We start from the raw sequence: 24,916 nt of genomic DNA, 5'->3' as shown, positions 1-24,916 counted from the left end.
GGTTGCATCTAGTAAGTTGTATGGTATTTGATGCATAGAAATAGGTCTCTATCTATTCCGATTTATATTACAAGTCAATGAAAAAGGTACTTTTTAAAGCTTTATATAAGTCTAGGAAGGTCTCCAGCTGTCCATAGCGAGGATAATTGTTTGGTTACAAGGCGGGTTAGTTTCGTTAATGCAATGCCTGCAGCCGGTGCCACTCGCAGGCCCGCGGTGGACCGAAGCAGCCAGGCCTCGGCCGACTCCCGACGCGCATGCGCCGGCCGCAGCGGCCCTCCGCCAACCCCCACCTCCCCCTCGTCATCCGGGTCCCGGACGAGCGGGCGCCCTGCGCTTGTCCCGCGGCCGGGCTGCTAATAAAGTTGCGGCGCGTGCACAGCGCTAGCGACGGCGTGAGGAGAGCGCGCCCGGGCGGCAAGGAGGTGAGTGAGGGGCCCCGGGGCGGGCGCTCGGGACCCGGCGGAGGGACACGCGCGGCGGAAGCGGTCCGCGGGAGGGCGGAGGCCTAGCGGGTCCCCGCGCGGGACCTGACGGGACGGGGGCGCCGCGCGGCTGGGGAGGGAGGCCTGGGTGCCGAGGAGGCCCCGCTCGCCCACGCAGCAGACGAGGCCCGGTGCCACCGCGCCCGGGCCGGCTGAGCAGTGCAGACGGCCTAGGCCGAGCCGGGGCCCCGCCGCTTTGTGTGTGTGCGAGATAAGGATCCTCGCTTATCGGTGGGAATTACACTCCGGCCCGCGGCGACCCGCCCCTGCACCCGGCGGTCGCCCGCCCGCCCGCCGGCCCGCCCGCGCGCGTGTCTTTCTGGGGACGTCGCAGAGGTTCTCGCGCTTCGCTAAACTTTGTGTGAGGAACTGAAATAGCTTTTGTCTTGCGCCTGGTCCTGTGCTTCGCTTGGGCATGCGTGCCCAAGTTCATACTCCATCCCCTCCCCCTGCCCGCTCTTGCTCTCCTTTTTGCCTTTCTGGGGCTATTGCTGCCGAGTTGGGGGGCCTCCCCCCCACCCCCCCGCGCGCTTCGTCTTAAGTCCGAGCATGCTCAGTAGCCGGGACGTTTTGGTTGCAGGAGCTGGCGAGGATAGTCGAGGTATTTGGAGGTGCGCCAGCTATCCGAAGCCTATGTCCGGACTCCTGGTTTGGTGGCAACCGGCGAATGGAGCCCAGGCCAACCTGGAAGCCAGGAATGGCCGAACACTCTAGGCTAGATCTTTATCTTGATTGTGAAGACAGTGTTTCCTGAGCAGCTGGAGGTGGGGGCGGGGGGGGGGGGCGTATTCCTGGCTGCTTTTGCTTTTAAATGGGTGTGGTGCTAAGTATATCTTGTTTATCTTTTCTGTGGAAAAAGTTTTGAAGTCTGGTGGAGTTTGTCACATCATGCCTGTTGCCTAGCGCTATCAAGTGTGTTCCTACCTAGCAACAGAGACTGGGTCATCAGTGGAGCTAAGAGAATAGTTGTACACGTGATTTTCTTTTCTTTCCCACAGGGTCTTGCTATGCAGACCTTGAACTCTGGCCAATCCTCCTGCCTCAGCTTCCAAGTGGTGGGATTACAAGGGCAAGCCGTCACCACTCTGGCTGTGTTTTTCGTTCTTAAACAAAGAGTGCTTGGATTTTCTTAGTGGATGGGAGTCACCGTTAAAGTTGAAAACCCAGTATGTTTAGTAACACTCAAGAGTAGTTTAGTGTTTCTGCTAGATGCCAGCCCATAGTGCCTGTTGTGTAGAAATGGTTCCTACATGCCGCAAGACAGTTTCACACTCTGCTGCTTTACCATGAGATTGTTCCAGAGTTTGTAAGGAAAGTTAGTGGGTCAGTAGTAACAAATTATATTCTTTTACCTCCTTTGGTAACCTTCCCCCCCCCCCCCCCCCCGCCCTCTAAATTGAACCCTGAAATTATAAAAATCTAAAACAACTCAGAAGAAACAGCTTGTCAAAATCTAACATATATAAAGTTTCTACATATTATGCTTAAAAAAAAAATAACTTTGTGGCAAGGCATGGTGGCCCTCACCGTTAATCCCAGCACTAGAGAGGTAGAACCAGGTAGGTAATACATGAGGCCCAGCCCAGCCAGGGCTGCACACAGGCCTTGTGGGAAACGGTGTTGCGTTTTGTTTATGGTTGCTTATGTGATGGTCTTTGGGGCACACCTCTCCTTCCCTCTGCTGCTTCCCCACCCAGGCTTTGTAGAGAACCCCTGTTTCCTACCACATAAGCTTCTAGTGTGTCTGTGGCAAATGCCGCTCGTCATTTTGTCACTTCCTTTAGGTCATAGATGAATCTTCTTAACTGACTTCCCTCTTTCCTTCCCCAGACAGGACCTTAGGTACCCCAGGCTGGTCTCAAACTTGCTATTTGGTCCAGGATGACCTTGAACTACCTTTGCCTCCAAAATGCTATGATTACAAGCCTGTGCCATGACATCTGGTTGTTTGTTTTGGTTGCTTGGCTTGCTCTTTTAGCTGACTGGAGCCTGCACACCCTACTGCAACGAACAGAATTAAGGTTTCCATGCGTCCGTATGATATGATATGGTGTAGTTAAAAGAAGAAAGCAATGTAATTGGGAAAGTAAAATGTTTTGTATGTTTTATACAGTGTAGCAGTTGCTGCTTATCTGGTTTGCTGCCATGGGTGCCACAGAAACGGGTAGAGTCAGCCGTTGCTTGCAGTGTGAGGCAGTGGCAGATGTTGCTAATGAGCTTTGGATCCTATTGTTGTGTGCTGTTGTTGTATGTAGCATGTTGTGAAAGTATTACTCAAAGTTGTGTTCTGTAGCACGATAGAGAAAGAGACAGGGTAATTCTGCTGACCCTCTTCCTTGGGTTTTAATTCCTGGCTGAGCCCTCAGCACATTAGGTTACAGCTGTAATTATACCTGGGCAGCCTGTTTCCTGTTTTCATGATGGACACAAACATGATCTTGCCCTTTGTGTTAGAGGCAGCATGTTTTGCCTACTAAAAACCGATTTGTAGCTCAGTTGAACAAATTTCTTTTCAGTGTTTTGAAGATCAGACAGTAGTGTTTTACTTCTTAGTAATGTGTATTGAAATACAATATAAAAATCTTTTTCATGCACATACGTGTCTTGTGTAGGTTTTAATTTACCAATGACTTGGGCAGTGCGAATCAGGAAAGCTCTTGTGTATAACTCATAGTGTCTACTGTTACCAGGTGTATGTGTTGGTTTGGGTACTGAGAACACACCAGAAGGTTCCCTCCTCTGGTTCGTCTGTCTCTGCGTTACATTTGTTTCCAGTCTATGTGCTTCCCTCTTAGTGCGTTGTATTAGCAAACTGTGTTTCTTCAGGTGTTGTGGGCACCATGGGTCCTATGGTTTGCCAGCAATGCCTCCGTGAAGTTGGGTACTGGAGAGAATCCTCTCTGTGATGGACAGGTGTAGCCTGAGGAATGATTCTTACCTTCAGTAGTTGAAGGTCTGAAGGAAAACTGAAGTAGGTTTTCTAAGCTGTGGTGCAGGTTCAAGGTTCTTTCTTATTAAAAAAAAAATGATGATGGCCTTTCCCCTCAAGCACCTGGAAGCTGACCTGCACCTGTTTACACCTTGCTTTTCCACTTCTGAACTTAGAATATTAGCAATTGGAATTTTCAGGCCAGGGTCACGTAGCTTATTACCACGTAGCCATATATCTTTTACCTCCAACCAAACTTGAATATGGTGTATGTGTTTACTGAGTGGAACATCAACATTTAGAAGTCTTTCGGAAGAACTGCTAAAAGCTAGATTGTTGCTAGGATTAATTTACCAATGTTTTATGTTTTAGCTTACAGATTTTTTTTAAATTTTTATTTTTTTAAAGATAGGATCTCACTATGTAGATCAGGCTGGGCTCAAACTCACAGAGGTCCACCTGCCTCTGCATCCATAGTGCTGGAATAAAAGGCATGTGCCGCTGTCCAATTTCCAATCTCATAGGTCACATGTTTTACAACTTGGGGAGATGTAATTACAGAACAGTAAGGCTTTTCATAATTAATCAGCTGGTTCTGGGTTCTTTGTTCTGATGTCCTATATGCTGTTCTGTTACACTGAAAGTAATCAAAGCAGGGATAGCCTCACACACCAACTGTCCTTCCCGCTCTCTCAGAGCCGGCGCTTCAGGAGGTGGCTGGCACTTGGCAAATTTAACTTTGGTCTCAGAATATATGTGCTTTCACAACGGATTTTGTTTTCCCTGAAGTACTTGGGGTCTGCCTTTTTTCCTTGGTGGTGGGCTGTATAACCTGAGGTCTAGTTGCCCTGATTTGTATTCCTGGTAAGAAAGGACACTGCAGAAATACTTGAAAGCTGTCTGTTATTGTCCTTTATTTGCATCTTCCTGCTCTCTTAGCTCAGAGTCTAGTCAACTCATTGACAGTTGCACTCTTCAGAGTTGGGTGCAGATTAAGTGATGGCCACAATTGTGCGCTCAGGAGCACGTGAGATGCTGGAGAACGTCATCGCAGGACGTGGGAATGGATGCTGCAGGTAGACACCAGCCAACTTTCTGTGCTTCAGAGGTACATGAAGAGCAATAGGGATTTTGTTGTAATTGAAAGGAGAGCACTGTAAAGTAGCCTGGCCAGCTCTGTTCCTGGCCTTGTGCCTGCAAGCCTGTACAAGCACGGTCTACGTCTGGTGGCAAGGCAGAGAATCTGGCAGGCTCTGGGGGTGAGTGATACATCTAGATCAGGCCCTGCTTAATTAGAGGACTTAAAGCAGCAGCTGAAGCTTAAAGAGTGGTTAAAGCCGGGGAAGCAGGAGTCTGGATGTGGGAGATAAAAGTAGAGACAACTGTGGGTACAGAGAGAACGAACATGTTTATACTCTGAGAAACGTCAGGGCCCCATTTTCACCGTCCAGCAGGCTTTGAGAGCTTCTCAGAACTTTGGACGCCTTTGTTTAAATTTAATTTTTATGTGTATGTTTTTCCTCCATTTATGTGTCTGCTGCCAAAGGAGTCGAGAGACCGATGGTAGAATTGGAGTTATAGTTGGCTGTGAGCTGCCTTCTAGGGGCTGGGATTTGAACCTGGGTTCTCTGCAAGAGCAGTGACTGATGGGCCATCTCTCCAAGCCATTTTGATGTTTTTGAAATAGGGAGTCAGAGTTGGGGAAATGGTGTTTTTTAGCCTTTCTCTGGGAAAACAGTGAGTGTTCATGTGATTGTGACCTTTTTTCCTTTTAGATGTTTCTGTAAAGAGTTAGGTTTATGATCTAGAGGAGTGGTGGGCACTGCCTTCTGTTTCACTTTCCTGCCAGCGCTCGGAGATGCAGTGTAGGAGTTCTAAGGTAGCTGTGTGCCTGGTTCAGTTTTTCTGAGGCAACGGTGGTGTCTTTCCTTGTGATTGTTGGTAGCTGCCTAGTATATATATTAGAACTAGAGGGGTAAGAGCTCTGTGGAACTTCATCCTGACTGACCTAGAAAGTTAACTTGGCTTTGTGTTTGCAGCAGCTTGCTTCTAGTAACCTGGTTCTCAACTTCTTGGTTCTCAAACTTCCTACCTAACCTGTGATTTCTGTTTAAAATGTGGCAAGATTTTGTTTTGTTTCTGAGATGAGTCTCACTATGTGGCCTCAATTGTCATGGAACTCACTGTGTAGATAAGGTTGGCCACAAGCTCACAGAGATCACCCTGCCTCTGCCTTCTTAGTGTGGGAATTAAAGGCATGGGCCACTACACCTGTTTTTTGTTTTGTTTTTTTTTAAGATTGATTTTTAATATCTTCTCCCTCCCCTTCCCCCCCTCTCCTCTCCCCCCTCCCCTTGTGTGTGTGTGTGCGCACAGGTGATTATAGGTGCCTGTGGAGGAGGACAGAAGAGGCTGTCATGTCTTCTGGAGCTGGAGTAGTGTACAGGTGTTTTTGAACCACCTGATTTCAGGCGTTGGGATCCTTTCAAGAACAACCTTGAGCCATCTTTAACCTCTGAGCCATCTCTCCCACCCCAAGATGCCTATGAAGAATTTTGGAAAAAAATGGTATTGTAATGCTGCCTCTCATAAGAGAATTTGTACATGTGGAAAATGTCTGTGTATTTAAGGAATGTAGAAACACTCTGTTAACCCTCCCTTGACATCTGACTGTACAGTAGGTGAGTAACTCTGATTGTAACGAATACAGGAAAGTCTTGTCAGGTGATGAGCCATCACTTCACACAGTTGAAGGAGTGTGTGAGTGTGAGCTGCATCAAAACCTTGAAAAAGAAGTCAGGCTTCCTTTGCATTGGAAGCACATACTACACATGAGAAGCTGTGTACAGCAATTAGCCAGCAACACATGTTTTCATTCCCAGCCCATTTGTGCCCTGGTGGTGCGTGTTCTGTGAGACACAGGTTAAAGGCTAGCCTGACAGCAGTTGCCTATCCAGAAAACCGGAAGCAGTTACACTTGACCTGTACCTCATATAACATCTGGACTCAAGTCTGCTTGAAACCTTCCACTGAAGCTGAAACTCAGATGCTATCAGAAACCCAGAAAAGAAGATAGCGGAATAGTGCTGAGGAGGTGCACTGACTTTCTGTCAGAGACAGTCAGGAAGCCTGTGAACGCAAGGGCTAAGGAAAAAGGCATTCAGCCACACTTCCTCAGTAGCAGTTATGAAGTGAGAACCCAGCTGTTGAAAGAAGTTGTCTTGGGATATGCTCACTCTGTGCTTGTGAAACTTGTCTTCTATACTTAAATTTTAAAAATCTAAAAATTCTTAGAGTTGTTTTTATCATGTATTTATGTCCATGGATAAATTGCTTATAAATAGAATAGATTGTGGAGAAGTAAAGTGAACTTTAAAATGTGGGAGTAGGGCTCTACTTCTGAGCCCAGCTAATATGATATTTTAGGCATGGTTCTGAGAGATTGTTCCTTTAGAACTCCTAGCTATAATTTTTTCCTGATGGGTCTGCTTGGGTGATGGTGAGTTGGGGGCCATTGTGGAGCACGGGCTTGCATGGGATAAGGTTGTCAAGAGAGTTTGTTTTGCCTGAAAGCTTTCGGGGAGATTTGAGGACTTGTTTTTGTTTGCCTTTTGTTTTGGGTTGAAACAGTAAGAACGTTTGAACAGAGCATGAAGGAGCTGCTGAACTAGGTGTATGGCCTGGGGAGGAGTGTTGCAGAGTGGGCGCTCTGTTGGTCAAGATGAGGAAGAGCTGAGCTCCCGAGTCACTAATCTATTTTAATATGACTTTCTATGGTATTGAAGTCTTGTGAAGCTTAGCAATGTTTTATTTAAACATTTGATATGTATATGATTAAAGTCTTGATCTTTGTTTGGTCTCCTTATCAGCCTTTCCCAAGTCAGTGCGTGACAGGCCCCAGTCTTCCAGTGCTCAGGCTGACAGCCTGGAGTCATTATTGACTTCTGTTCTCACACAGCCCGTATCTTTCCATCAGAGGTCCTGTTGTCTCTCTGTCTGCTCTCACCATGCCAGCACTGCCCTCTCACTTAGACACTAGCTGGAGTACATCTTTTGTTTTGTTTTGTTATTGAGACAGGGTCTCTAGTGGGCCTGGAATTTGTTAGGTAGACCAGCTTGTCCTTGCACTCAAAGAGACCCACCTGCTTCTGCCTCCTGTGTGCCACCATGCCTGGCACATAGTAATTCTCAACAAAGTCTGTCAGCAGTTGTGCTTTCTCAGCGCTCTGAGTCAGTCAGTAGAAACTGAGTCTCTTATTACCACCATGGCCGGTCTGCTAATTTTCACTCTTTGATCCTGATCCTTACTTTCTCCCCCTTTTCACTTTACTCCCAGGCAACACTAAGTTCCTTGAATGCACCTTTCCCTCCTTGGGATCTTTGCATTGCCTTATAATGGTTTTTACTGGTTTCCTTAAACTTTTGATTCATTTGATGCCTTCCTAGCGAGGCCCAGCCTAGTCATCTTACTTGAAACAGTACCTCTCCACACTTCCCATTAACCGTTCTCTGCATCCCTCCCTCTTGATATTCTTTCCTTCATACAAGTTTGGATTTTTGATACAGGGACTTGTTATATAGACCTGACTATCCTGGAACTCACTATGTATATCTTTGAATTTGTCGGCAGTCCAGCTGGGATGCAAGCCTTCCACCGTACTCTGCTAGCTGTTGCCTAACAAGCTGGTTAGTAACTACATTTTGTGTGCGTCCCACCTCTGCAGTGTAAGTTACAGGATCTCTACTCCCCCCACGCCAGAGAGGGTTTCTCTGTGTAGCCCTGGCTGTCCTAGAACTTCCTGTTTAGACCATACTGGCCTTACACTCACAAATGTACTGCCTCTGTCTCACAAGTGTTAGAATTAAAGGTTGTGCCATCACACCCCTTTCACCTGTGTTCCCAGCTCATAATAATGCCTTAGTAAATATTGGATTAATTAGTGTTTTATTATTAATTCAAATAAACTATCTACTAAATAGTGACTATGAAATAAGTGACTTAAATAGTTTATTATTAAATATTAATTTCTTTTTAAATTATCTGCCTTGGGATGACAGACAAAGTTGAAATCGGAGATGTAAGATGGAATTTAGTGGTTGGTTCTTGAGCAGAATGTTACAGGCAGAAAACTGCATTTGTAAGATCAAAGAACAAAAGACAGTTTGAGGAGAAATATATTTTTTAAGAGTTGGGATCAGGGATGTTGCTTTTGTAGTTTTACTGTCTTCAAGTGTAGCACCTCGTTTATGGTAAGGACACCCTTAGAAGTACTGTGTGACTGAATTAGATGCTCTTTCTTGGTCCCCTTTGTTTCTTGATACATCAAGTGTATCTCATAATTACAGATAAAATTTATATATAGTTTATATAAAAACTGGGTCTGCTATGCTAAATTATTCTGAAAGGAATAATTCACTGTTCACTTTTATAGTACTTTGGAAATGATGTAGAAAAAGTCACCCTCCTTTTATCCTTCAACCTTGTATGATGAACAGCCTGCATAACCTAGCATCATAGTCCTGGTAATTCTTTAAGTGCTGAGTGGTAGCTTGTAGATAGTGGAGTATTGGACTGGCCCCTGACACTTTCAGAAGTATGTCTGCTGTGTATTGTTTCTACTTTCCTGCTGGGTTGGGATGCAGTGTTTACAGAAATGTTTCTTCTTAAATTAATTTTAGTCTAGGAATTTATGTATCCCTAAATAAATTAGAGGAAGTCATTTTAAAATACAAATGTCTTCTGATAATACAAGTCTCCTTAGTGAGGTTTTTAATATGGTTGAGGCATGTCTATACTCAGGTTTTTAAAAGTTGGATTTTTTTTCCTTCTTGTTTTGAGACAAGATTTCCCTGTGTGGCCTTGCCTGGCCTGGACTCACTTTGTAGATCAGGCTGGCCTCGAACTCATAGAGATTCACCTGCCTCTGCTGCCTGAGTGCTGGTATTACAGGCATGCACCACCACACCTGACTTTTTTCTTTTTTGTTTAGCTAAATTATTTACTTAATTTTTGTGGTCTTTAGAATTGAGCCCAGTGCCCTGTACAAAAGCACAACTTTATCTTCAGCCCAGAAATGTTTCTTTCTTTTCTTTTCCATTACTTTTGTGCCCTTGCACATGCATGCTTGTCTTGCATTGTAAGTGGGTGTACATGTGCATGCAGTGTGTGTATACATGTATGTGCAGTATACATTTATTACTGAGTGTGTAGTGCTAATTGAAAACAGATACTTGGAATTTACATTATCTTGTGGCAGATTGAATAGGTAAATGTAAACATAGGTATGGAAGTGCTGTATGAGAGATATTAGATTTCTTAGGCAGATGACTTGGAGACTTCCTGGAAAAAAGGTGTTTGAGTTGAAAGAGATGTATTGGGAACTTGTGTAATGTGTCTGTAATGTAATGAATTGTTATATAATACACAAATCGATGGTTTCTTTTTGCCTCTCCCTTCTTTTTCTTGTGTTAGAGATCAAATCTGCAGCTTTATGCTCTACCACTGAGCTAGACCCTAGCCCTATGGTGGCTTTTAGATTTAAAAGGCTTTCACTTGTGGCTGAGGGTCCAGGGCATTTCTCTGGGCTTCTGAGTGATGTTCTCAATTTTATTTAGTCAGTAGTTGGAACATTTCAGAGGAATTTCAGGGGCCTTCAGACACCCAGAATTTTCTGTTTCTTACCATCCCTGATTTCTAAAATGTGACAGGAGATATCAGTCAAGCTGTATTATCAGGTTACATAGATCTTCATAAGCCAGAGACAAGATAGTGCCTATAGCAGGTCATGGTTTTGTAGGTGAAGTAGCACATGCTTTTGTCTGCTCTCTGTGCTTGCTGGGATTATGTTCAAGTACTTGTGAGACCTCTTGTGGTAGTTTGAAAAAGAATGGTTCTCATAGGCTCATATATTGAATGCTTAGTCACCAGGAAACCAGTATATAGAAGGATTAGAAGGAATAGGAGGCGTTGGAGGAAGTGTGTCACTGGAGGTGAACGTTTAGATCTCAGAAGCCCATGCCAGGCCCAGAGACTCTGCCTACTGATCAGGGTGTGGCTCTCAGTCACTACTGCAGCACCATGTCTTCCTGCATTCCGCTCTAGTCTCTGCTATGATGATAATGGACTAAACCCCAGAAACTGTAAGCCAGCCTCGGCTAGATGTTTTCTCTTACAGTAGTTGCCTTGACCATGGCATTTCTTCACCACAATGGAACAGTAGCTAAGAAACCTATAGTCTTGACATAGAAGGACATACAACAAAAAACTTCTAAGCATAAGAAAACATGTAATAGTCAAGGAAACAATCTCAGATGCAGATGAAAGACAGTCTTTGTTATTAACAACTCTTTTCTGATGTACCTGAGGCTAGGTAACTCACTGTAGTGAGATACATTCAATGACATGGTCTCAGGATTAGAACTATCAGCTCCACTTTCCACTGCTGGAAGAGAGAAGAGTCTAAAGGTTAAGTTGGTCTAATGGCCAACAGTGTAATTATGTATGCAGACATAATGGTTCTCCAGGTTTTCAGGCAACCAAACACACAGTGTGTCTGGAAGATAGACAGTAGCACATCCCAAAGATGAGGAAACCCCTGTCCTTTCCTCCCTCCTAGGCCTGTCCTATGTGTGTCCAATTACTTTGTTTTGTTTTTTGTTTGGTTATTTTGAGACAGGGTTTCTCTGTGTAGCCTTGGCTGTCCTGGTCTCGCTGACCAGGCTGGCCTGGAACTCACAGAGATGCACCTGCATCTGCTTCCCTGAGTCCTGGGATTACAGGCATGCACCACCACACCCAGCGTGTGTCCTTTTCTACATAATAAATTTGCATATGTGCTTTAAGTTCTGTGAGTCAGATGCACAAATTAGTCAAATACCAGTGACATAATGAAAATTAATCCCTCTGAGATTTTAGCTGGCTTCAGAGGGGAGAGAGGGAAATCTTGTGATTTTGATCCCTCAACCTGTGTGATCTGGCTGTCTTCCAGTATGTAGTGCCATTGTGGTGACTCCTGCCGTGTTGCTTGCTTGGATTGTGTGGAAACCCTGTCCCATGCTTGGTGACCCCAGTGCTCTGGGTTTTAGGATGTACAGAGGAACTTATGGCTTTTCTCATCACACAGGGAAAGTTTTCATTTCCTGCTGACTGAGCTAAAATGAGGAAAGACTGGGTTAATGCTGGTAAGATAATGAGATATGGTGTTAAATGTTGTAAAAAACTAGTTTGAAAGTAAGCATATAGAACTATTAAATCTTGGTTTCAAACTATATTATCTTATTTTTAAGGTAATAACAATATTTTAGAGAAGTCAAAGGAATAACAAAGATCCATCTTTTAATATAAAACATTATTTAAAGAAAATCCACTAAAGTGAAAGAACCTGGCACTTGCATTGTGCTGCGATATGAAAAAAAAATAAAGGTATAAGCAACTTACTGAGATATAATTTATGTCATACATTTCCACTCCTTTATAGAGTACAATTAATGAAACATCTTATGTTGTTTAGTAATCACTACAAAGAATTTTAGGCTATCCAGCAGTAATTGTAGAATATTTTAATCTCTTACAAAACTGCATTAGCAGTCATTCCTAGCTGCCCCTTTCTTCAGACCCGGTGACCTCTGATTCTGATGCACACTATGTCTCTGGATTTACCCATTTGTCTCATAGAGGTAACCTTATATGACTAGCTTCTTTAACTCAGCATTATATTTCAAATTTTATTCCTGGCATAGATTTTTAAATGGCTCATTTAGCTTTTTTAATGATTCATTTAACTTTCTTCATATTTATATTCTACTCAAAAAGTCCATCCTCTTAGGTTGATCTACGTAACTAAATATGAGTAAAGTCAGTGGTGTAGCCCATTAGCATGCTGCAGTGCCTGTCAGTAAAGCAAGCTCTCTCCTGCTCAGCCCTGGCTCTTGGCAAGCATACAGAAATGATTGTGCGCTGATGCCCTGTGCACTGTGGTGATGCTACAGGTAGGAACTTGGCTTCTTGTAGTTGGCTGCCACAGAGGTTCAAAGTCCATCGGCGGTGGCTCTCTATATCATCAGCACTGCTCCTTCCACAGCAGCAGGTGACTATGACAGTCAGGCTAGGTGATGGCAAAGACCAGGTCATTGTGCCCATCAAGTTATAGGTGGTTGTGAACCTCTAGATGGTCTAGGAACAAAACTGGGGTCCTCTGCCAGAGCAGCAAGTACTTTTAACTGAGCCATCTCTCCATCCCCAGCAATTACATTTTTAGAAAAGAAGTTAGTGAGATTCTTGAAATTGCCATGCTCTTCTTAAAAAGTACAAAAACTTAAACTTTGTGAGCAACCAAGATCCTTTGGCTTCCAGCAGTGCCACACTCACACTCCGTGCCTTCTAACAGACTCCAACAGTGGCAGCTATGGATAGAACTCGGCTACGTTATGTGATCACTCTTGACAGTGATGACTGCTCAAGAAAGAGCTCGTGTCAAGTAAAAGCACTTCTTTATTTTATTTTATTTTATTTGTTTTTTTAAGAGTTAGGAAATATTCCTTCAGTGGCTATTTTTAAAGATTTTGTTTTTATTTTATGTGCATTGATGTTTGCCCACATGTGTGTATGCGAAGTATGTCTGTGTGACGGGTTAGGTCCCCGGAACTAGAGTTACAGACAGTTGGGAGTTCTCATGTGGTTGCTGGGAATTGAACCTAGATCCTCTGGAGGAGCAGCCAGTGCTAACTGCTGAGTCATCTCTCCCTACCCTCACTTCTTGGATTTTATTGTGAAAATAAAATGCTCAATTTGCAGGGGGGGAAACATTACTTATAAACGTGCGTTAATTGTTAACATAAACAGTGAGTGAATCAGTGTGAATAAATAGATTTAATTTTCCTTGTAGAATAGTTAGCAAAACTCCTTCAACCGAGCATTTACAGCATTAGCATTAAGTTTTTATTATTCAAAAATATGTGTAAAATAAATATCAAGTCAGATGTGCTGGCTTATAACTGTAATCTCAGTGCTCAGGCCAGAAGCAGGAGAATCAAGACTTCAGTGCTATATGTGAGACCCTGTATCACAAACATCCTAAGTATTTATAGCTTACATCTTTCTGCCATCTCTGTGGGTGTGTGTAGTGTGTGTGTGCGTGCGTGTGTGTATTTCCTCCAGGCATTTCTGCTAATCTTTTCATAGTCAAATTACTCTTGAGTCCCTTGGGAAGAGTATGTTGTTTGCATATGATGATTCAGAAAACTCAGTATTCATACATAGACCCATGGGGCAAAGCCATCCATTGGACGGACCCTGTTAGATTACTCATGTGCATCTTGGAGGCAAAGGAGACCGCAAGTCATGCTAATGTTTATGCTGCTTGCTATGCTATGAGTGATCATGTCTTAGGCCCCCTGTCAGCACACAAAGGGTGAACTTGGACTAACCTAATTGACAGTAAGTAGAACTTTGAGTATGTTACAAGATGAAGCGTGCACACATTACAGGTGTCTATCTGTGCCTCATGCCATCACTGAGGTTAAGGTACAGTTTCAAGCCAGGTGTGGTGGCACATGCCTTTAATCCCAGCACTCAGGAGGCAGAGGCAGGTAGATCAATGTGAGTTCAAGGCCAGCCTGGTCTGCAAAGTAACTCCAGGACAGCCAAGGCTACACAGAGAAACCTTGTCTCGAAAAACAAAAACAAAAACAAAAAAAAAAAAAACAAAAAGAAAGAAAAAAGAGATAGCTTTGCCTATTTTTGAATACCATATAAATGGAATGATATGTAATTTTTCTTCTTTTTTTTTTTTTTAATATCTGAAACTCAGTCCTGTTTTGTTACTTGCTGAGGAGTTCCTGGCTCTGTGTAATCTGTCTTCACTATGCTAATTGCTACTCTTGCTGTGCAGAGCCTTTTAATTTCACACCATCCCATTTGTCAATTCCTGGAATATTTCCTGTGTTGTTGGAGTCATTTAAAGAAAGTCCTTGCCTGTATCGGTAGCCTAATGAGTTTAATCTATTGTTTTAATATGTAAATTTCATGTTCCATTTGATGAAGAGCCTTTCTTTTTTTCAGTGTATTCTTGGCTGTAGCTGTGTGGGCTTATTTCTGGGTTCTGGATTCTACTGCATTGGCATAGAGGTTTAGTTCCTTTGGCTCTGTGGTATAATTTCATGTGAGTATTGTTGAGATACTTCTAGCATTCTTTTTTTTCCCCCCTTAGGGTTGCTGTGGTTATTTGGAATCAGTCTTTGGTACCTTGGTGTAATTTTCAGGATTATTTTTTTCTATTTCTGTGAAGAGTGTGATTAGAATTTTTATGGAGGTTGTGTTGCATCTGTAGATTTCTTAGAGTGATAGGGCCATTTTTGCAGTATTAATCCTGAGACTATGAACATGTATTCAGTTTCTTTGGGGTCTCTGTACTGTATTTTCTAGTGTATAAGAGGACTTTTTAACCCCAAAATATCTGTGCCAAACTCGTGGATTGTCTTATATACCAGGTACTTCCCTGCCAGCACATATAGTTGGGGGTGCTGCAGCCTGTTCTCTGCTCTGTGTGTGAGGGGGAGGGGGGCGGAATATGAAGCAGGGAGGAGCAGTTTGCTCATATCTTCCTGTACCTTGAGGAGGAGGAGAACGTGAGCATGGATTGGCTCTTCACTAGAACCGCCCCCCCCCCCATTTGACTTGGAGGGCTGTGTCTTCCAGTTGGGTGTGCAGTGCGCCTTAAAGGGGCAGTGTGGGCTGGCACTGGTTATCTGACAGTATTTAATAAAGCGCCTGGCTGGCTGTGACCTGACTGCAAACAGACACATGGCTGAGTCTGCTGAACAGGGTGTGCATTGGAAGAGGGGTTGTCTTATACAGCAAGTATATTCCAAACTGTATTTTAATTGGAAAACTTGGGGGTTGTCTTATACACTGGAAAATATGGTAGTTGTACTTTTAGAGATCTTTCACCTCCTCAGTAGTTTTCTTCCTCACTTTTTAGAAGCTCTTGTGATTGGTTTCTTTCTTGTGATGTTTGCTTTTGATACAGAGAAAAGCTATTATTTCATGTGTTGATTTTGGTTGTTTAGCAGATACAAGAATTTTTCTGGTGGAACACTTAGAATTTGTTAATTATAGGACTATGTTGTCTGGAAATTGGCACAGTTTGACTTGTTTTCATTTGTATCTTTTTCATTTCTGTGTTTTGTCTTATGCTCTAGCTAAGAATTTGAACACTGTATTTAGAAAGAGTGTGCCTCTTCATGCCCTCAGCTTCAGAGGATGCTCTCAAATTTTCCCAACTAATAGAACGTTGGCTGTAGGCCGTCATGTGTAGTCGTCATCATTTTGAAGCTGCTGTCCTGTGGTGATGTTGTGCATTATCAGAGGTCTTTCCTTCATCTCTTGAGATGATGGTGTGATTTTGTCCTTAAGTTTGTTTGTCTGCTGTGTTACATTTAACATGTGATACATGTGTATTGTTGAGTCGTGCATTCCTGGAATGATACCAGAATGGTATGGCATGTTATCTTTTTCATGTATTCTTGAATTAGATTTACAAGAATTTTATTGAGAATTTTTGTCTAATGTTTAGGCAAATTGTACTGTATAATTTTTTGTTTTCTTGTTAGGCTCTCACCTGGTTTTGGTATCAGGTAATGCTCCATGAAATGAGTTTGGTAGAATTCCTTCCCTTTCTTGATTACACATTTTTAGCTGGCATTTTTCTAATTGTCCTGCTGTTTCACAGTCTTCTTATTTGTGGTTGGCGTTGCAGTGGTCTACGGGTTGTTTTACCCACTCTTAGCATTAGCACATCATAGCAGATAGCTTCCTCCTGCTGGAGCGGCTTCCTTAACTAATATGTTCAAAGATACAAGCCAGTAATCATCATAAAGTACAAGCTAACAGTTTGAGGAATTGAATAACATTTATTTTCTAAATTGCTTCACTATTCTTCGTTCTAAAAATAGATAGTTGACACTTTATTGTAGTGGTACACATTAGGCTTGTTTGACAGTTTGGCACATTTTATGACAACTCTTAATTCGGAGTCTTCCCATCTTAGGTGGCTCTTTCAATTGCTGCTTTGCTGCTAAACTATTTGTGTTCTGAAGAAGGGATTAAGTGACTACAGGAATTTTAATGTTTCCTGGTTTTATTCTTTTTGTTTTACTTTGAATGTTTTTCTTCTTTTATTTATGATAACAAACTTTTCACTTATATTGACTGGCGTTCTTAGGTTGAATTAGGCTCCTTTCGCCCTCTCTTTCAGCACTTGTACCAATGAAAGAAGCATATGGCACCTGTGAAATTAAATGCACTCCCCATCCTCCACTCAGACCTTCTGCTTGAGACCTGCGTGTGACTTTTCACCTGCGAGCTACGCTTTTTGTATCTACTGACTTTGATTACAGGAAAGTCTCTGAAGATTCGTATCAAATGACGTCAATGGCCAGCTTGTTTTCTTTCACTAGTCCAGCTGTGAAGCGATTGTTGGGCTGGAAACAAGGTGATGAGGAAGAAAAATGGGCAGAAAAGGCAGTTGATGCTTTAGTGAAAAAACTAAAGAAGAAGAAGGGCGCCATGGAGGAGTTGGAGAAAGCTTTGAGTAGCCCAGGACAGCCAAGCAAGTGTGTCACTATCCCCAGGTCCTTGGATGGACGCCTGCAGGTTTCTCACAGGAAAGGCTTACCCCATGTTATATACTGTCGCGTCTGGCGCTGGCCTGATTTGCAGAGCCATCATGAGCTAAAGCCATTGGAGATCTGTGAGTTTCCTTTTGGGTCTAAGCAAAAGGAAGTTTGTATCAACCCGTACCACTATAAGAGAGTGGAAAGTCCAGGTAAGTTTTACTCTGCTGAGAATTTAAAGCAAAAATGTCTTTCACTGATTTGCATATAACTAGGCTTATTAGCGAAAAGGTTACATTAACCTTTGTTAAAGATCTCATTTTAGAAGAAATACTAGCTTTTAAATTTTGCGTCTGTGAACATGTAACTTTTGACTGGCTGTTGGAATTCACTTTCTCTAATAACTTTTCTGCATCCAGCATGTCTCTGTCATGCTAAACTCATGTTCCATGTTCATACTAGAGCCTGCTTCTTCTTGTTTGTTAGGGAACTGTTTTGTCACACATCATCTATTCTTCTGGCTTTACATTTTCCCTCTTTACAAGTCTTTTTCATTAAATTATGTTTACCTTGTGCATTCATGGGGGCGGGATATGGCACATGTGGATATCAGAGGATATATAACTCTTGAGACTCAGGAGGTCTTTCCTTGATTTTAATTACTACTTATTCTTCATTCTTCACTGTCTAAGCTAAAGCTCCTAACTAGTGGTTTGTAGATACAGTGGTCAGGATTTTTCTGCAGTGAATTATATAAACTGATATTTTAGTCCTTTTATTGCTGCTGTGACAATACCACAGGCTGGATAAAGTCACTGTACAGAAAAGGATTAAAAACAAAACAAAAAGTTTCTCCCCAATTTGCATATTACTAGGTTTATTAGCTAAAAGGTTACATTAGCCTTTGTTAAAGATTAACAGTAAAAATCCTGGAGCGTAGAAAGTCCAGGATTAAGAGACTATATGGTGAGGGTCTCATATTCCTTAGAACAGCAGAGTAGCACATGAGTGTGAGTGAGACAGAGAGGACAGAGTGAAACAAGGACATATATGAAGAAATCTAGTTTTAATTTTCCTTTGTGCTGGAATTAAAGATAGAGTTTTGTTCATTTTAGGCAAGTGCTCTACTACGGAGCTATACCCCAGTCCAGGCAACCTGTTCATGTAACAAGGAGTCCACCTTCACAGTGACATAATCTCAACACCTCTTGTTAGGCCCCACCTCTCAATTTTGTCATGAACTTTGCAAAATAGATTCACCACAGCAGCTGAGATACTAGTTGGGTTCATTAGTTATGAATGTGAATGATGAATAGCCACACATGTGGTAGTTTAAACATAGCACACATTTATTACCTTTCTGTGGGTCAGACATCGAGTTGCCCTTAGCAGCATCTTGTGTGAGTTTCTTTTTTGGGGGGGGGGGCACAGGTTTGAGATAGGGTTTCTCTGTGTAGCCTTGGCTGTCCTGGACTCACTTTGTAGACCAGGCTGGTCTGAAACTCACAGCAATCTGCCTACCTCTGCCTCTAGTGCTGGGATTAAAGGCGTGCACCACCACGCCTAACCCTCCTTTGTGAGTTTCTAATCAAAGTGTTGAGCTGGGTTTACCTCAGTAGTTCAGATAGATAAGGGGCTACTTTTAAGCTCACTGTGGTATTGACAAGATGTAGTTCCTGTCCAGGCATTGGACACTTGCTCTCCATTGGCTAGAGACTACCTTCATTTGCTTCAGTACATGGGCTTCCTTAGTAGTTCACCTTTATATTTGCTCTTCTGCTGCCATTCTTTCTCATAGTATTAGATTTTCTCTCTTTACCAGACTATTTCTAATTGCATGCATGCTATGATGGTATGTCTTTCAGAACTAGTGACAAGAGAGTTTTTCTGTGAGAGGGTTTTGGATTCTTTTTTTTTTTTTTAATTTAAGAGTTATTTATTTATTTTATATTGATGCGTGCTTTATCTGCATGTATACCTACACGTCAGAAGAGGACGCCAGATCTTTTTATAGATGGTTGTGAGCCACCATGTGGTTCCTGGGTATTGAACTCAGGACCTCTGGAAGAGGAGACTGTGTTCTTGACTGCTGAGCCATCTCTCCAGTCTGGGTTTTGAATTCTTATGGCACCCCCCCCCATTAACTTGACCCATAAGTATGTTGGTTAGAAGCAAGTCATAGGACATATGCTGAAGGGAGAGGATTATCCAATTACCTGAGTACTCAGAGTGTCATCCATACTGGAGGAATTGTAAGCCTTGTGTGATTGAAATGTGGAGACTAATAAAAGACTAGCAGTGAAGTGTGGTTAAAGTTCAACCGTGAACTTTAGAGTTGCTGGGTTATATTTCTGGTCGGTCTCAGTTTCCTGTGGAGCCCAAGGAGAGCTATAATGTGAGAGAATTAAGGAAGAAAAGAACCAGGCAGATTTAATGGAGGAATATTGTCTAAAAAATTCTCAAGCTAGATATTTCCCAGCGGTACATCTAAGAATTTTATGTTCCTTCTCAAAGTCAGGGTGTAATGACAGTGACCAGTCACTGTCTTTCTTTTAACCCACCTTATCATTCCATATAGGTAAGTCTTATACAAGAGCGTGTGTGTGTGTGTGTGTGTGTGTGTGTGTGTGTGTGTGTGTGTGTGTGTATGAGAAAGTATTGCAGAAAGAAATAGATGGGAGGTATAATGAGCATAAAAAACAAGACCAGCCTAACTGGTCCAGTATTTAATTGAATAGAAAGTATTATCTGGTGCCTAGGATTGTGGATCCTGGAGTCATGATTTTACTATGTAGTTATTACCTGTAACCTCAGGAATGCTTCAAAATCTTCCTGTGATTCAATGTCCTCTTCAACCAGGTTAATACCATTATTAACAACCTTACAGAGTTGTCAGGGAGATTGGGAGAGTCAATGTGTATGTAAGTGCTTAAACATTATATTGCCCAAGCTAGTTTCAAGTCAAGGATCCAGAGGGATCCAAATAAAGCATATGGGGAGTGGGCAGAGGAAATGTTCAAGCAGAGAGCTGCTTAGAACTGAAAACTGCAAGAGCCCAGCGGCCAAGTAATTAGAATAAAGAATTGAAAAGGATTTACAGGTGCAATTTTAGTTTATCATGGATAAAAATTCTGAAAGTTTTCAGAAAGAAAATATAGGCCACATGAAAAAATTAGAAATCTAAATTATTATATTTCTTAGTGCGATTTTGGATCCTAGAAGAAAATAAAGCATTTCCTTCACAATCCAGAAAGAAAATATGACCTGTATTTCTGTACACAGAGAAATGAAAGGAAGAAAACTTTGTATACAGTATCTCCATTCCTTTCTTACGATACAAGCAAAGGACAAAGTCAAGGAAAACAGACCTAATGGACCTAGCCACAGAAGTAGTCCCAAGCAGCACCTAGTTCAGATTAGAGCAAAGGTCTGAGTGATCCAGAGGAACAAAGGGGATGTCCATAGTCATTTGATTCATAACATCTGAAAGAGTGCTAGTGACAGGCTCTGACAAGGATATTAGGATACTGGAAATACTAATGCTATCTATATACCTAAAATTAAGCAAATAAAAGCACTATTTAGGATATAAATCCCAGAGTGCTGAGATTACAGGTGTGCACCACCATGCCTGGCCAAAATAAAATTTTATAATCATTTGCATAGATAGTATATAAATGAGAGGGAAAACAGGGATTTTAACTATATCTTCAAAAATATCTTGACTGAACTGAATTCATTAGTAATTTCACTGTTTTTCAGATTGCTAAATAGCTAAACATAAATTCTTAATATTTTCTGTTCTACCTTCCAATGGCAGCTACTTCATCTTTTCTAACAATAGCAGTTGTTAATACACAATAGAGCAAAATAATTCTTGGTGTTATTTGCATACTTACCATACTAATTCAGAAAATTAAAATAGCAGCACAAGCCAGGTGTGGGGGTGCACACCTTTAATCCCAGCACTCAGGAGGCAGAGGTAGTGAATCGCTGTGAGTTTGAGGCCAGTCTGGTCTACAAAGCAAGTCCAGGACAGCCAGGGCTACACAGAGAAACCTTGTCTCGGGGGAAGAAAAATCAGCACACATACTGAGCGCAGGATCTTCCGGTTTTCTTGTGTGTCTGTGCTGCAGGGAAGGGAAGTATGACCTGGTTAGCATGTATGTTAGATTCTGTTGGCATTGTATGATATCAGAATCAAATTGAGTTTTTGGTTTTCTTTTGTTTTTTCCTGAAATGGAAGTACATGTCAACTAAAACAAAACTGTAAAAGAGATGAATTGATATGTTTAGTTTCCTATAGGGGAAGATAATCAGTTATTAAGATTGTAGCTAGGATCTTTAGGGAAAGTGGACATTTGAATAAAGGACAACACTCATTTAAATGCTGACTTTTCCACATGTCCTCATGATTGTGTTTAGAGGACTGATTTTGAATGGAAAACTCTGGAGGATTGTTGTTTCCTTGAGATGAACCTTACCAGTTCTCTACAAACTAACCATGAGCCCTCTGACGACTTATGAAAGTATTCAGAGATGGAAATGCAAAGTTCTCAGGGTACCACATACTGACCTCAGCTTGTCTCTTGACCTTAGCACTATCTAGATCAGTGCTGGACCCTGCCTGTTTGCCCTTTTCTTTCTGCCTCTGCACTCCTAGGTTCTCCTGTGGAACCCTCTTGTTCCAGTCAGGTGTTACCATTGCTACAGTGTTGTTTGCTGCTCTGCTGGCTGTATATGCTCATTTCTTGACTTCTTATTAATTGCATTAAATGCTTCTTATTATGGCTGTTTTTAAAAATGGCTTATTACCTACATATGGAGAATGGCATCCTTTTTATGAATTTTCCGCTTCCAGAATTTCTCATACAGGCTGAATGCTAAAGGGTTTTTGGTTTGGTTATGATGTAAGTACAAACTCACATTCTACAAAATAGCCTCTCCTAACAGTAAAGTTTAATCACAGCTTAGTCGAGTCTCTTCTACCCTCTTATGGGTTCCTGACTGGCTGATGATCAATTTTTGTTTTTCTTTCAGTCTTACCTCCAGTGTTAGTGCCTCGTCACAATGAATTCAATCCACAGCACAGCCTTCTGGTTCAGTTCAGGAACCTGAGCCACAATGAACCGCACATGCCACAGAACGCCACATTTCCAGACTCTTTCCATCAGCCCAACAATACTCCTTTCCCCTTATCTCCTAACAGCCCTTACCCTCCTTCCCCTGCTAGCAGCACATACCCCAACTCCCCAGCAAGTTCTGGACCAGGAAGTCCATTTCAACTCCCAGGTAAGACTGTAACACAGAAAACATAACCTCTGAGAATGGACAGTTGTTTTTGAGTGCTGGTTTTCTGAAGTGAACTATTATATAAGAAAAACCTCCTATTGATGGCATATTCTTTAAGAATTTATTTCCCCAAGAATTAAATTTTAGTTTTCAAGTTCCATTATGTTTAAAAATCTGGAAATAGAGGAATTAAGTGCAAATGTTTAATTGGCTGTTAGGAGTTGTCTCAAAAGCAAATTTAGTATGTCGTCTTAGATCCAGTGCTGTATGTAGCTCTGTCTCAAGATATCCCGTGTAAACCTTGAGCCAAAAGACAACTATTTAATTTTAAAGTTACTGAGAAAAGTCTAGCTGTAGCTTTTGCAAAAATTTGCAACTCTGAGTGCAGGAAGCCCAAAGATTTGATAACTCTTACTCAGCTATATGACAGTTACTGGGGTGCATTGTAAAAGAATGAAATAACTGTTGTTTCTGTTAAAGCAAATGTTAGAGACACAGTATTATGTGATGTTGATGGTAATTTAAAATGCACCTCTACTGTGTGACCAGGTGATCTGTGGCCTCAGATCACTGTACAGTAGCTACAGTTTCTTTGAACATAGATTACTTTAAAATAAAAGAAAACTTCTTGACCTTGGGTTCCATTTTATTGTTGCTCCTGGTGTCTTGGATTAATGTAGGCCTGTAGTAGGTTTGCAGGAGATGTTGTATGTGCTCTTCTCTGCTCATGTGTGTGTGCAGTGTTCAGTAGTGAATTCTTTTGGTAACCTTGTAAATTTAAAAATGCTTTTAGATTAATAGCTTTGAGCAGAGTGAAGACCTTAGTCTTTGAGGAATTAATGTGTTTCATTCTCTTCCCCTCAGCTGACACACCTCCTCCTGCCTATATGCCACCTGATGATCAGATGGGTCAAGATAATTCCCAGCCTATGGATACAAGCAATAACATGATTCCTCAGATCATGCCCAGCATATCCAGCAGAGGTGAGAATAGTGCTCACTGTTCCCTTTTTTGGTGCTATTTTTATTTCTTGGCTACTTTACTATTTTTGCAGTGCTAGGAATCCAATGCAGGGCCTCATACTCTAGGTAAATAATCTCCCACTGAGTTAATTTCCAAATATTGGTCACTTGTGAAAACACTTTGAGTGAGGTGTGACTATAAAATCGACCTGAGTTAATTCAGTGGTTTTGGCAAATATATATAAAGTTTTAGATCAAAATGTATGCTTTTGTTGTTGTTCTTGTTTAGTTTTGTTTACTTGTTTGTGAACCTCACATCATGCACCCCAGTCCTACCTATCTCCCCCTCTTCTTGTACCTGCCCTCCAACCTTGCAACTTTCCCCCAAAAGAGGAAAAAAAAATCCCATTGTGGAAGCTGTAGTGTGTCACAGTGTGTTCTGTAGTATACCTTTGACCACACTTCTTTGCTGGTCAATGTGCATTGCAGTGAGTCCTTGGTTTGGGATGAGGCTTTTTTATCTTAGCACTATCCCCTTGAGACCTGTGTTTGTTGATGTATTTGTCAGAATTTAATTCCTTCGGTGAACAATGTTCCCCTGTGTGCGCCACCTTAGTCTGCCTGCTCCCCACTGAGGTTCTGCTTGCTGTTCTCACTCTGCAGAAGCACTCTGTAGTGTAGTGGTGGGTCTGGTTCTTCCACAGTTCTGTCAGGCTGCTGGGTTACAGTGCTCAGTGCTGGATTTCTGTGCCCTTGCCTATTCTTTTTCTAATTGTTCTGTTCAAAATTGAGAGTGAGAGATTGACGTTTCCACCCACTAGGATTGAATTATATCTATTTCTGCTTTCGGTTCTTTGGCTGTTTGATTCATGTATTTGGGGACTCCATTGTCAAAATGTACAGTTCAGTAATATTAAGTCCCCTCAGCGTTGTGCAGCTGTTGGCCCTGTCTGTTTCCAGAACTTGTCATCCTCCTAAGCAAACGCCCATTGCCCATTGCAAACCTTCCCGTATGGCCACTAGTCGTCTGCATCGTGTCTGTATGTCCTGTTCTGGGCATGTGGCCTAGGTGGACTCACCCAGCACCTGCATGTCCGTCTGCACCTGCTTCTCTCCGTTAGCACGGCTTGTCCAGGGTTCCCCATGTCACAGTGTATGTTCAAATTTCATTCCTTATTGGGGCTGGTCCACTTATCTGTTTATGAATACTTGGCTTTATTCCACTTTTTTGGCTGATACACAGTAGTTATTTGAGTCTCTATACAATTCATCTGTCTGAGTGCTGCATATATTTGGGAATAGAATTGCTGTGGTACGTGCTAGTCATATTTAATGTGTGAAACCATCAAATTCTGTACAGTAGCAGCATCACTAGGCTCCCAATGGCACTACATAAGCATTCCAAGTTTTCCACATCCTCACCATCTTGCTCTTTGTTGTTTGTGTTATTGTATGTGCTCTCCTCACCTTCTTACTGTGGCTGGATTGATATATTACTGTAGGCTGTTTTAATTGACAAATAAGAAATGGTGATTATTTTTTCCTCCATGGTGTCACCATTGTGATAATGCCTTACATTGCTACAAGTGTTCCACAGATCAGATACTGACATTTCAGGAGTTAGGGAGATGTCTGA

The 24,916-nt window shown here is 42.1% G+C and overlaps 1 protein-coding gene across 4 annotated transcripts in view; it reads left to right on the top strand.

The window, feature by feature from the left end:
* The first annotated feature begins 270 nt into the window (after positions 1-270).
* SMAD5 (SMAD family member 5) overlaps positions 271-24,916 on the top strand; it is a 37,044-nt gene continuing 12,398 nt past the window's right edge. Inside the window, exons 1-5 of one of the 4 annotated variants that reach the window (XM_084795066.1) lie at positions 271-425; positions 5,791-5,982; positions 16,668-17,237; positions 22,066-22,317; positions 23,182-23,301. In XM_084795066.1, the coding sequence (XP_084651192.1) occupies positions 16,835-17,237; positions 22,066-22,317; positions 23,182-23,301 (775 nt within the window). In that variant the 5' untranslated portion in view covers positions 271-425; positions 5,791-5,982; positions 16,668-16,834. The other 3 variants (XM_084795067.1, XM_084795068.1, XM_084795069.1) reach the window with 3 other exon arrangements.

The sequence above is a fragment of the Acomys minous genome (assembly GCF_964271855.1).
Source record: "Acomys minous genome assembly, chromosome: 9".
NCBI lineage: Eukaryota > Metazoa > Chordata > Mammalia > Rodentia > Muridae > Acomys > Acomys minous.
The sequence above is the reverse complement of the archived record's forward strand: the minus strand, read 5'-3'. Positions and strand labels throughout refer to the sequence as shown.